Source organism: Eumetopias jubatus, unplaced genomic scaffold (assembly GCF_037043125.1).
Source record: "Eumetopias jubatus isolate StellerSeaLion01/CBP00866 unplaced genomic scaffold, mEumJub1_p1.0 scaffold_11, whole genome shotgun sequence".
NCBI classification, from domain to species: Eukaryota; Metazoa; Chordata; class Mammalia; order Carnivora; family Otariidae; genus Eumetopias; species Eumetopias jubatus.
The window spans coordinates 85,681,548-85,694,758 of NW_028274817.1; the positions used below are offsets into that span (position 1 = coordinate 85,681,548).

General features: G+C 46.4%; 2 protein-coding genes and 1 long non-coding RNA gene across 3 annotated transcripts; 1 reads left to right on the forward strand and 2 right to left on the reverse strand.

Moving 5' to 3' along the window:
• Window positions 1-470: 470 nt before the first annotated feature.
• LOC114216816 (uncharacterized) lies at window positions 471-7,674 on the forward strand. The gene is made up of 3 exons (XR_003610840.2): window positions 471-641; window positions 1,087-1,143; window positions 7,524-7,674. It is a non-coding gene; the product is annotated as an uncharacterized LOC114216816 (long non-coding RNA).
• Window positions 2,573-3,155, reverse strand: LOC114216812 (thymosin beta-4-like). Its single transcript, XM_088028825.1, has one exon. The coding sequence runs from the start codon at window positions 3,107-3,109 to the stop codon at window positions 2,975-2,977; it is 135 nt and encodes a 44-aa protein (XP_087884951.1). The 5' UTR covers window positions 3,110-3,155; the 3' UTR covers window positions 2,573-2,974.
• A 1,204-nt stretch (window positions 7,675-8,878) lies between the features above and the next one.
• On the reverse strand, window positions 8,879-11,578 carry LOC114216810 (sperm acrosome-associated protein 5-like). Its single transcript, XM_088028570.1, has 5 exons — window positions 11,422-11,578; window positions 10,887-11,046; window positions 10,693-10,793; window positions 9,117-9,182; window positions 8,879-9,000 (listed from the first exon to the last, which is right to left on the reverse strand). Exons 1-5 carry the CDS (start codon window positions 11,576-11,578, stop codon window positions 8,879-8,881), a joined length of 606 nt encoding a protein of 201 aa, XP_087884696.1.
• Window positions 11,579-13,211: the final 1,633 nt, after the last annotated feature.

The following is a 13,211-nucleotide window of genomic DNA, read 5'->3' on the forward strand; positions in this document are numbered from 1 at the left end:
CTGTACTATTCCCGGTCTCCCCATGCCCAACTCCGCCGTGGTATCTTCCCACGGAGGGGTTGGTCTTGTCCTCAGCCCTGCGTCGGTTCAGATCAGTTCCCATCAGACCCGCAACCACGCGCATAACTCGCCCATCGCTAGCCTTTGCCCCAAGGGCCTCGCTCGTGGCAAGTTTTCAAAGTCCTCCCGAAATCCCATGTCTTCTGAACTTTCAGAGGCGCCGATCTCCGCTGTACGGAATTGGAACCTTTGAAAGATGTCTGCTCCCTGCCAAACCGGTTTACTGGCGCGGCCATTTCTCTGCCCCCCCCCCCCCCCCCCGCCCCGTGCGGTCAAGGCCGTTGCAAAACCACACACGGCACCGAGCTGCTACTGGCCGCTGACCCGACGGCTGCAGCGAGGGCAACTGCGCATGCGAGGACTAGAGCCGGCCCCCACCGACGGTGGGGTAAAGGACCAATAAAGTTGTTGTTGGAGGAACTTGAGAAACTCCAGGCGGACCTCGCCAGAATCCAGGTGGAAACCCGGAGAGCAGGGAATGGAGGGCGGACAGTTCGCTCGGAGCGGCAGGGAGACAGCGCTGGTCTGCGGGCGGAACGGCACGTGCGAGTGCGGGCTTTGTAAAGACGCGAATTCGCCGGGTGAGTACTTGGAGGGGGGCTCTGAGATGCGTCGTGAGAGTCTCTGGGGGCTAGGTAAGGGGGCCTCTAAGGTGAGTGGTGGGGTCTGTGGAGTGGGGCTGTAGGGGGTGGGGTGTGTGATGGGAGGTCTCTGGAGTCAGTGACGGGGGATCTCTGGGGTGCGTCATGGGGTCCGTGGGGTGAATAATGAGGGTTTTTGGGGTGATGGGGGTGTCTGGAGTCAGTGATGGGTGAGGGTGAGTGTTGGGAGGTCTGTGAGGACCGTGACCGATTGGTGTTGTTGAATGATGGGGCTGTGTGGGGCAAATGAATGTTCTTTCCTGTTTTTTCTTGGCTACAGCTAACCAGTTGGCGTTTATGGATTGCTAGCCTGATGATTTGGTGAGCTTTCCATTTTTCCATGTTATTGCAACCTCTTCTCTTTTCTTCTCCCCCCTCTCAACAGCTTTGCTTTTCTAGGCCACTGCCCTCTCTCCATAAGGCAGACATGACTAATTTCCAGGTAAGTTCTTACTTGCTCCCCTCTCCCTGACCAATGTGAAAACATTTAGAAGCAAAGAAGCAGTAATGTGTAGTGGTAAAGAGCACAGACTCTGGGGCCAAAATGCTCATAATAGCTTTGTGAGCTTAGGCGGTCTCTAACTTCTCTGTAGCTTAGTTTCCCCATTTGTAAAATGATGATGATGATACCTAAGCCTTTATGGTTGTTGTGAAGATCAGTTGAGTTAATATTAAGTGTTTAGGGGGCGCCTGGGTGCCTCAGTTGGTTAAGAGTCTGCCTTTCGCTCAGGTCATGACCTCAAGGTCCTCAGATCAAGCTCTGCCTCAGCCTTCCTGCTCATCGGGGAGTGTGCTTCTCCCTCCCCTCTGTGCTCTCTCTCTCTCTCTCTCAAATAAATAAGTAAAATCTTTAAAAAAAATTAAGTGTTTAGAACAAAGCCTGGCACACACATAATAAGCTTTATATATGGGTTTGACGTTATTATTTATACCATAAAATGTACATGTATAAACACATAAAAAGTTAGGATTAGGGAAACAGAGCAATACCAAAGCAAGGTTGAAATGTATATATGTAGGTCATAGGATCCTATATACTTATGTTGAGCTACAGTTCTTTTTCTGAGCTTCCTGGAAGCCGTCACATAAAGGGGAGAAACACTCACTTGATTTATCTTACCCATAGAGAGAAAGTAAGCCACTCCCTCAGAAGCAAAGATTTCCTGATGTTGAGGTTTCAAGGTATTTCTCTTATGGGTCAGCCATGTCCTCATCAGCAATCTTGTAATAATCACAGGGAGACGATTGTTCTGCATGTGACTTAAAGTATGTCTTCATACCAGCCAAAGGCGTCCTGCTGGGACAGAACTAAAGGGATGTGACACTTCAGGAAACCAAAGTCATGTCAGCACAAGCAGCTCTCGTGTTCGGGGTCAATACAAGGATAAAACCTTAACGGTCAAGAAATAACCAGTAAACGGGGCACCTGGGTGGCTCAGTTGTTAAGCGGCTGCCTTTGGCTCAGGTCATGATCTCAGCGTCCTGGGATGGAGCCCCACATCAGGCTCCCTGCTTAGTGGGGACTCTCCCTCTCCCTCTCCCCCTGCTTGTGTTCCCTCTCTCGCTGTGTCTCTCTCTCTCAAATAAATAAATAAAATCTTAAAAGAAATAACCAGTAAACCCCATACCCTTCAAGTTATTTTCCAGGATTTTTTTAAATTGGAGTTTAATTAACATACGATGTTATATTAGTTTCAAATCAACATATTGATTTGACAATTTTCTACCTTACGCAATGCTCACCAGAGTAAGTGTAGTCACCATATGTCCCCAGACGACATTATTGCAGTATTATTGACGATATTCCCTATGCTGCACTTTTCTCTCCTTGACTTATTTATAACAGGCCATTTGTACTTCTTTTTTTTTTTCAGGTTTTAAAACTTTTTATTGCATATTAAAAAATTGTGCATTCCAATTATTAAAATCATTTGAACAAAAAAAATGGCGCTCTGATTAAACTGCATTTGACAGCCTGCAGGACACCCCGGACCGGCTTGGTTTTTACTCTCGATTTCACTGTCTTCCCACCCAGCTTCTTCCTTCCCCAACACGCAAGTTCTTTTCCTTCCCTGCCAGCCAGACAGGCAGATGGGAGAGGCAGGCGCCTTGGTTGTCAGTACTTCTCGATTCTTTGATGTGAAAAGGGGTAGCACAGTCATTTAAACTTGATCCAACCACTTTGCATCTTACAAAGTTAAACGGCCAAAAGAAGTAAAATAAGAAGGCAATGCTTGTGGAATGTACAGTGCATATTGGCGGCGCGCGCCTCATTACGATTCGCCTGCTTGCTTCTCCTGCTCAATCGTTTCTTTTGAAGGCAGTGGATTTTTCTCTTGCGTTTCTGTCTTCTTCAATTTCGACTTAGCGAATTTCTCAATCTCAGCCATATCGGGTTTGTCAGACATGGTTGCAGAGGAAGCGGAGCGAGGTGTGCGTGCAAGTGAAGTCCGGTCTGCTCAGTGGCTGCCGCCGAATGCCCCGTTTGTACTTCTTAATCCCCTTTCTCTGTTTCACCCATCCTCCCACACACCTCCCCTCCAATACGGTTTTTTTCCTCATCTGGGGTTTCAGCAAAGCCGGAGTGATCCAAAGGTCTGCGTTTTTCCTTTTCAGGCTGAGAATTCATGATGTCCCTGACTATGTTCAGTTCTTTACCTTTTGCCCTTTTTTCTTTCTTTCTCTCTCTCTCTTTCTTTCTTTCATTCATTTGAGAGAGAAAGAGAGCGCGCCTGCACACACACACACACACACACACACACACACACACACACACACACAAACGAGGGGAGGGGCAGAGGGAGAGGGAGAAGCATACTGTCCACTGAACTGAGTAGGGAGACCATTGCAGGGCTCAATCCCAGGACCCTGGGATCACGACCTGAGCCAAAGGCAGACGCCCAATGACTGAGCCACCTAGGCGCCTCTCTCTCCCTTTTGCCCTTTTTAAACATGTCTATATTGTTTTGTCATTTTTTTCTCTCTCCCTACAAAAGAAGTAGCACCAAAAACTCAAACTCTTTTAGGAATGTACAACCTAAAAAGAGAAAATACCTCCAGGTTTCATATCATCACTCATTCCAGATAACCAATTCTATGGTGAATTTAATTTCCATCTATACCTCTCTCTGTCCCTTCTTCTTTATATTTACATACACGTAAAAGCATATTGTTGATACAGAACTTCCTTTGCTAACATATGCTCATAATATACAAACTTTTGCAATTCCCTGTTTTCTCTTTACATTTGATGAAGGTAGTAGGAGTAATGATAATGATAATACAGAGGATGGGGATGATGATGATGTTAGTGGCAGGAACAGAAGCTAACACGTAATGAGCCTGCACTGCACCGGGCACTCTACTAAGTACTTTATTTTATTTTTTAAGATTTTATTTATTTATTTAACAGAGAGAGAGAGAGAGAGAGAGCACACAAGCAGGGGGAGCGGCAGGCAGAGGGAGAGGGAGAAGCAGGCTCCCCCCTGAGCAGGGCTCGATCCCAGGACCCTGGGATCATGACCTGAGCCCACATGATGCTTAACAACTGACTGAGCCACCCAGGCGCCCCCTACTCAGTACTTCATACACATGACCACCTTAGTCCTCACAACCACCCTGAGAAGTGGGTACCTTTAATATCCGCATTCTACTAATGTGGAAACTGAGTCCCAGAGTGGGTAAGCAAGTGGCGTGGAGTTGCAGAGCTGGTTACTGGCATAGCTGGGACAGTCCCCACTCTGTGAATACTTGTCGATAGAAGATATTTCACTGTCAAGATCAATATCTTTTTTTTTTAAGATTTTATTTATTTATTTGACAGAGAGAGACACAGCGAGAGAGGGAACACAAGCATGGGGAGTGGGAGAGGGAGAAGCAGGCTTCCCGCTGAGCAGGGAGCCCGATGCGGGGCTCCATCCCAGGACCCTGGGATCGTGACCTGAGCCGAAGGTAGACGCTTAACGACTGAGCCACCCAGGTGCCCCTAGACCAATATCTTTAACAGCTGCTTATTTTTGTCTTGTATGCATGTGCCACGATGCATAGCATGGCAGTAATCTTTCTTCTCCTCTATCTTGTACCGTGCTGAGCATTTCTACAATTTCTGGTTCAAAAGTTGGGCACGTTTTGAACCTTCACAGACCTTGCCAAATTGCCTTTTGAAAAGTTTGTGCAAGTTTGTACTCCTACTAATGAATGAAGATACCCTTCCTAATCCTTCTGTCATATTTTTATTTTATTTATTTTTGGTAGAAAGAGATGTTTCATTTATTTATTTAAAAAATTCTCTTCATTCTTTTCTTTGTTTTCAATACTTTATTTTTAAAACTTTCTGTTTTCTTTTTTCTTATTTATTTATTTGAGAGATCTTATTTATTTATTTGAGAGAGAGAGTGAGAAATAAACAGCATGAGAGAGAGAGAGAGAGAGCGCACCGGGGGGAGGGGCAGAGGGAGAGGGAGAAGCAGACTCCCCGCTGAGCCGGAGCCCAATGGGGGGCTCGATCCCAGGACCCTGAGATCTGACCTGAGCCGAAGGTAGACGCTTAACTGACTGTGCCACCCAGGCGTCACTTTTTTATTTTTTTCATCATGAGCTGTGTACTCTATAATCCCCATTCCCTACTTCCCCCATTCTCCCACTTCTCTCCCTTCTGGTGACCATCAGTTGGTTCTCTATTCTTAAGAGTCTGTTTCTTGGTTTGTTTCTCTTTTTTTTCCCTTTGTTCATTTGTTTTGTTTCTTAAATTCCACCTATGAATGAGATCACATAGTATTTGTCTTTCTCGGACTGCCTTAGTTCATTTAGCATAATACTCTAGCTCTATCTATAAATGAAAATACCCTTCCTAATCCTTTTGTCATATTTTTAATCCTTGCCATTTGATAGTTAAAATATCTCATTTCTTTTGTTCGTGTTTATTTAGTTAGCCACGAGGTTGAGTATCTTTTCATATTCTTTCCTCTTTTGGTGAATTGTTCTTTTACGTACATTGCTCTTTTTCATGTGGGTTCTTTTTTTTTTTAATATATTATTTAATTTCTATACCGAAGGTGGGGCTCGAACTCACAACCCTGAGAGCAACTGCCATGTTCTACTGACTGAATCAGCCAGGTGCCCCTTGCCTGTAGGTGCATAAATCCTTTTTTTTTTTTTTTGTTCTTATATCTTTGTCTTACTATTTTTTATGGAAATATTATGGGAATACTACTTAGATAAGAATTTGGGGGGGTTGACATTTTGTTGAAGCATAGCATACAGAAAAAAGTGTATAATGTGTACACTTTCATGAATTACAAATTGGAAACGCCTGTGTAACCAGTACCTGAATCAAGAAACAGAAAGTGAGAAGTCACCCAGAAGCCTCCTTCATGCCACGTCCAATCACTATCCCCTGCCTCATGGGTAATGCTTTCTGATTTCTATAGGCATAGATTATTTTTGCCTGTTCTTGAATGTCACATGGATGGAATCTTACGTTATGCTTTTGTGTCTGGCTTCTTTCAGTTATCATAATGTTTTTGAGATCCATTCTTGTCATTTTGTGTATCATTCGTTCTTTCCGTTACTGTGTACTATTCTGTTGTATAAATACATCACAGTTGTTTATTCATTCTGCGGCTGGTGGAATGTCTCCATTTTGGCAATTTCAAATAATACGTCTATGGATATTCTTGTACATGTCTTGATGTGTGTGCATTTCCATTAGATATATACATAGGAGTGGGGTTGCTGGGTCCTAGGTTAGGTGTATGCTTAGTATTAATTAATAGATTCAGCTAAAATGTTTTCCATGGTGGCTATACTATTTTATAGTTTACTCTCACCAGCAATATATGAGAGTTCCAGTTGCTCCACATCCTTGCCAACATTTGGATTTTTGGTCTTAATTTTAGCCATTCTGTTGGTATATAGTTATATTTCATTGTGGTTTAAATTCGTATTTCCCTGGTGACTAAAGATGTCGAGCACCTTTTTTTTTTTTAGATTTTTTATTTATTTGAGAGAGAGAGAGCACAAGCAGGGGGAGCGGCAGGCAGAGGGAGAGGGAAAAGCAGGCTCCCCGCTGAGCAGGGAGCCCGACGTGGGGCTCGATCCCAGGACCTCGGGATCATGACCTGAGCCAAAAGCAGACACTTCACCGACTGAGCCACCCAGGCGCCCCTCGAGCACCCTTTCATATGTTTACTGGCCAATTGGATATCATCTTTTGTGAAGTATCTGTTCAAATCTTTTTCTGGTTTTTCTATGAGATTGCCTACATTTATCATCTTGATTTTGAGGAGTTCTTTAGTCCTTTGCTAGAGATAGCTATTGCAAATATCTCAGAGAAAACTTTTTGGAAATTATTAAACAGTAGCCTCTCTCTGAAGAATAGTCCCTTCATCTTAAAATATATCACCATTTAAATTTCTATCAAACTGATTGAATAGAAGGATACAATTACAGGGATCAGTGTCATTTGAGGATGTGGCTGTGGACTTCACCCAGGAGTGGAATCATCTGGAATCTTCTGAGAGGACACTTTACAGAGCTGTGATGCTAGAGAGCTATAGCCATTTGGTCTCTGTGGGTGAGCACAGCTTCCCTGAGTAATTCACAGTGTACCAGATCGGATGACTTTCCACCTCTGAAGTGTTTCAATACTTTGACCTCAGGTTCCAGGGATTCAAGATTCCTAATCCCTCTTAGACTGAATAAGGTGTTTGTATTTTCATCTCTCGTGTGAAATTTATACTTATTAAAATGTACCTTCCTAATTACCTCGAGGCTGTGAAACCCACACGGATGTGCCTAAATCATCTATCATTTCCATTACAGGGTATCCTGTTACCAAACCAGATGTGATCGCCTGTTTGAGAAGAGAGGACTCCAGATCATAGAGAAATTCCAAGTTCGAGTTACACAGGTAGAGAAGAAACGGACAGATGGAGATAATGAGTAAGGCCCCAGTGGGCGAGTGAGGGCTGGACGTCTTTAAAAGCTGAGAAATATCTTCCTCAAGGATATGACTTTTTTTTTTTTTTGCTAACTCCAAATTGTTAGTTTTGTGAGCTGTCTCGTGGTAATCTTGGAATGAAGTGGTATAAGGAACTGGACTACAATCTGCCTCATCCTTCTACTTATTCTCTTGGTCACCTCAGTTGTTTCCAGCCTTCCTTTTTTTTTTTTTTTTTTAAGAGAGCGAGAGAGCAAGAGAGAGCGAGCGCGCATGCGTGCACGAGCATGTCGGGGCGGGGCAGAGGGAAAGGGAGAGAATCCCAAGTAGGCTCCATGCTCAGTGTGGAGCCTGACATGGGGCTCGATCTCATGACCCTGAGATCATGACCTGAGCTGAAACCAAGAGTCGGATGCCTAATCGACTGAGCCATCCAGGCACCCCATTTTCAGCCTTCCTGAAAGGCTCTTCTGTTTGAGATCCAAATCCTGGGTCTACTACCTTTTCAAAATCCCTTTACCCTACTCACAGCTCTCTAAACCTATTTTCACCTGCTCTCCTCCATTTTAAGGTATTTTTCTTAATCAAAGTCACTGATATTTATCATTACTTTCTTGTTCCAATTTCTGTCAGAGCAATTTGTGCTTTCTTTCCCTCAAGCTCAGAGTATAGGAGACATGTAATTTGAATTTCTTTCTGACTGGTATCTAGACTTAAAATAAGTCAACCTTATCAGAGGTCTGCTTCTAACAAAAGGTATATTCACAGGGAATGGTTTATTATTCGTCTTTCTAGAAGTCTGCCAAGTTGACCAGCTGGAGAGGCACCAGAAAAACCAAAATAGACACCTGAGGCAAGCTACATCCATTAGAAAAATGTCACTAAGGAGTGAGGTCATGAAAATAATGGATTTGTAAACCGACTTCCTGAGAGCACATGGGTGGTTGGGTGGTTTCTGCATTACACACACTCTATATATAGGACTCCTATGGGAAAAGTGTTTTTTTTTTTTAAATTTTTTATTTAGGGACATCTGGGTTGCTCATGGGTTAAGCGTCTGGCTTCGGCTCAGGTCATGATCCCACGGTCCTGGAATCGAGTCCCATATTGGGCTCCTTGCTCAGCGGGGAGTCTGCTTCTGAAAAATGAAGAGAGTTAGGCATCAGAGGACTCCTGCATTGTTTATAGATACCATTCTTTATTAAACCCACAGAAGAAAGAAAAGAAAAGAAAATTTCTACTTCTGGGAAACTGAATCATGAATTACTAGTTTTCTTTGAGTTAGCTTTGGCATGCATATTGCATCCCTTGAGCCATTCAGATAAATCATGGCCAGAACAGTGCCGGGTCCATGAATCCCTGGGAAATGAAGGGAGAGAAGGAGGGTGAAGTGGACAGGCTGATAAGATGGTAGTGCCATTATCCCTGCTGCCCAAGGTCCAAGCTGCCCCTATGAACTTACCAAGAAGTCATGCCATTCTCTGAGGACACCGCCTGCCTGGCACACAAGATATCATCCAGAATATGGTGGCTGAGCAGGTCTACGGGGGGGAGGGAAGAAAGGGACATAGTGAGCTGGTGCATTGGGGACAGGGTGACAGTGTATGGTAGGCCCAGGGGTTCTGGATTCCTTGGAGCCTGAATAACTTCAACCACTACATTGACTGATTCTAGATGACCTTGATTCACTTGTCAGCTGGTTATGAATTACCTCAACCGCCACGTTGGCTGGTTCTGTAGAACCTTAATTCACGTTGACAGATCCTGGGTGATCTTTTTTTTTTTTTTTAAAGATTTTATTTATTTATTTGACAGAGACACAGTGAGAGAGGGAACACAAGCAGGGGGAGTGGGAGAGGGAGAAACAGGTTTCCCGCGGGGCAGGGAGCCCAATGTGGGGGTCAGTCCCAGGACCCTGGGATCATGACCTGAGCTGAAGGCAGACAACTAATGACTGAGCCACCCAGGTGCCCCCAGATCCTGGATGATCTTGATTTATTTTGCCTGGTTATGAATATCCTCAACCATCATACTGCCTGGTCCTAACAACCTCAAACTCTGTTGGCCAGTTCTGGATGACTTCAATTGTAATTTTGTGTGGTTATGGATGATCTCAACTGCAACAGCAGCTGGTCTGACATCACCTTAACCACCATGTCGGCTGGTTGGGAAGCTACTCAGCTGCAAGGTAGGTCAGTCTTGGTGACTTCAAACACTGTGTTGTCAGGTCTTGGATAACCTCAACTGCCGCTTTGGTTACAAATGACCTCAACCTCCATGCTGGTTAGTTCCATTCAACCTCAGTCATCATGGTGCCTGGTTCTAGATGATCCCAACTGCTCAACCAGGGCGACCTTCACTGCCATTCTGACAGGTAAATGATCTCAACTGCCATGTTGACCAGTCCTGGGCAACCTCAGTTGCCATTTTGACCAGTTACAAATAATTCCAACCTCCATGTTGACCATTCAAGGACCTCAACTTCCCTTATAGCTGATCCTGGACTACCTCAACTTCCATGTTGGCTCAAAGTGAACAACCTTAACCTTTATTTTAGCTAGTCTTGAGAAACCTTACTCTTCATGTTACCCTGTCCTAGACAGCTTCAGCCTCTGTGGTGGCTAGTCTTGGACAACCTCAACCTTCAAGCTGGCCAATCCTGGGTAACCTCTTCTGTTACTGTAGCAGGACTTGGACATCCTCAACCTCCATTTGGCGTGGACCCTAATAACCTCAGTCCCCATTTTGGTCTGTCTTGGACAACCTCAAGCACCATTTTGGCCAACCCCGAACAACTACCGCTATTAAATTTTGTCCTCAATACCACCACACCCTTGTCTGGAAAGCTCTCTCCTTTCTGCACAGACACTCCTTATTTCTGTTCCTATAGCCAGATATGTGTTTCTTCCCTCAGGGCCTGAACAACCTCAACACCAAATCAGGACAATCTCCCCCTCCATTCCACATGGAGGTAAGTTTCCGGTTTTCTGAGTCCCCGAAAACTGCAGCCTCCATTCTCGGGGAGGTGTAGGACTTCTGAGCCCTCCTGACCTGGACCACATCTCAGCGTAGTCGGTAAGGGTACGGTATGGATGGTGTCTCTAACAGCCCAGGCAAATGTGCTCTTTTCCTTGTCATTTTTCTGCTTCTTACTGGAGGTTATGGCTTAGGCAACCTTGAACTCTGTGTGTTGGGCAGTGGGGCCAGGCAGGGAGGGCTTCGGGGTGTCTCCAGTGCTGCCTCACATCAACACTTGATGTGACAAGAGGTTCTGGGTGGGTGTAATACCATTGTTACACCACCAGGTGGAGCTCAGCTGGAAAATGCCGTATCCGGTGCTGCCGTCGTGATCGTGGTCCACGAAGAAGGTGTCAGAGCCACTCTCATAGTGTGGCATGCACAGCCCTGGGGCAGGGAGGGGGTAGGCACAGCTAGGGGATGGTAGGATAAGGGGAGGGGACAGGGGTCGTTGTCATCCCAGCTGTGGAGGTGACGATCTTGGTTTGGTGGTGGTGTTGATGTTGGTGATTCTGGTGAGGTATGAGGGATGGCAGGGGTGATGGTATTCGTGATGACTTTGATGGTAGTGATGGTGTTGATGGTAGACATGGGGGTGATGGCTGTGAAGGCAATGATGGTAAGGACATTGGAGTCAGTCAGGGGATGGCCGAGAGGATCATGCCCTGGCCTAGGGAGGTGATAGATGAGGAAGGGGGCCTGGGTCTGAGTGTGGTGGGCAGCTCCGGGTGTGGGTGGGACTTGGGGCAGCTGGAGTCTCACAGTCTCCAACGCTGTAGCCCTTAAAGCCACTGAGGCCCGCCTTCTCCAGCTTCGTTGCCAGTTCACAGCGTTTATAGATCTTCGCATCCACAGTGGCGACCATCAGTGTGGCCAGAGTCACCGCCACAGTGACCCAGGTCTGCATTATAACACCCATAGGCCCTCCTGGCCAACTCTTTGCTCTGGACTCAAATGCCCTGTTCAGAACTAGGGGCATTCTGGACCTCTGGGCTCTATGAGCAAATACCATGTAATAGATTCTGAAACACAGAAGCCAGAGGGCTCACTGTCTTTCCAAGTGCCACCTCTGTTGGAGACGGACACACAGGGGAAAAGAAAGATACTGACCTGTACACAAAGATGGGAGGAGGCAAAACCAGGGAGAAACCCTGAGATGTCAGAAAGAGATGCAGGAAGAGAGGGGCTGGAGACACAGAGACAGGACTCAGGCCCTGGGCCTCACAGTCAGCCACATTCCCCCACTTTCCTTAACACGGTGCCACTCCACTGTTTTCAATCACACTCTACCACTTGGTTCCCTCCATTTCCACTCACTCTGCCCCTCGTCCCCTCCATTCCCCCCACTCTGCTCAGCAGCCAGCTCTGTTCACTACATTGTGCCTCCTCCCACACTCTGCACAATATGGCCACCGTGCCCTCGCCTTCTGCCCCTCGTTGCCTCCATTTACCCATTCTTGGCACCTCCTTCGCTTCACTTACTATGCACAGTTCCACCCTAATTTCCTGGAATCTGGCCCATGGTCACCCCATTCAATCACACTCTGCCCTCCATTACATATTATACACGACACACGACACACGACACAGAGATGCGCCCCCTACTGCTGCTTCACCTCCGTTCTTATTCCAGCTTTTCATCCCCCCCCCCCCCCCCCCCCCGCTTCACTTACACTGCCTCTGGGCCACTACCCTTCGTTCACGCTGGGCCTCATAGTGCCACAACTCCTTAACCCTCTCCTTACATGGCCCCAATTCTCTCATGTCGTATTCCTTCACCTCCATTCACTCTCAGATGCTTGTTTTCTACTTTTCCCCTCTGCTGCTTTTTTTTTTAAAGATTTTATTTATTTATTCATGAGAGACAGAGAGAGAGAGAGAGAGAGAGAGAGAGAGGCAGAGGGAGAAGCAGGCTCCCAAGGAGCAGGGAGCCTGATGCGGGACTCGATCCCAGGACCCTGGGATCATGACCTGAGCCGAAGGCAGACGCTTAACCATCTGAGCCACCCAGGCGCCCTCCCCTCCGCTTCTTGACACCGCATGAAGTGACTCCCATTCACCGTCACGTGGCCCACTCTTCAGCTTGCTTCGTGGACTCTGGGCCTCATTCTCTCTCTTGCGGCCCCTTCTTCACCTTTATTCTCTCCAGCGCTGCTCCCTTGTTTACCCCCGTGTTTGGGAGGACCCAAACCCTGGCGCGAGTTACCTGCAGATTCTCGTTCTCTGCTTGCTCAGCCCCATTCCTCACTTTCTCTTCATTGGCTCCATTTACTCTCACTCTGCCTCTCGTTCCTCGAAATGATCTCATTCATTGAAACTCATTTCCTGTGTAACCCCTGTTCCCGCTCACAACCCCCGTTCTGTGCCTGATCTCATGTCTAGTTTCCGTTCATTCAGTCACACTCTGCCTTGAATTCACTGGGCCCCATGTTCCCCCACTTTATTCACTTGGGGCCGTGTGACCTTCGTCTTTCCCTTTGGCTCACAATACCCACGGTGACTCACCTTCTTCTCTTTGCTTCTATTCCCTCTCACTCTGCCCAACAGGCACA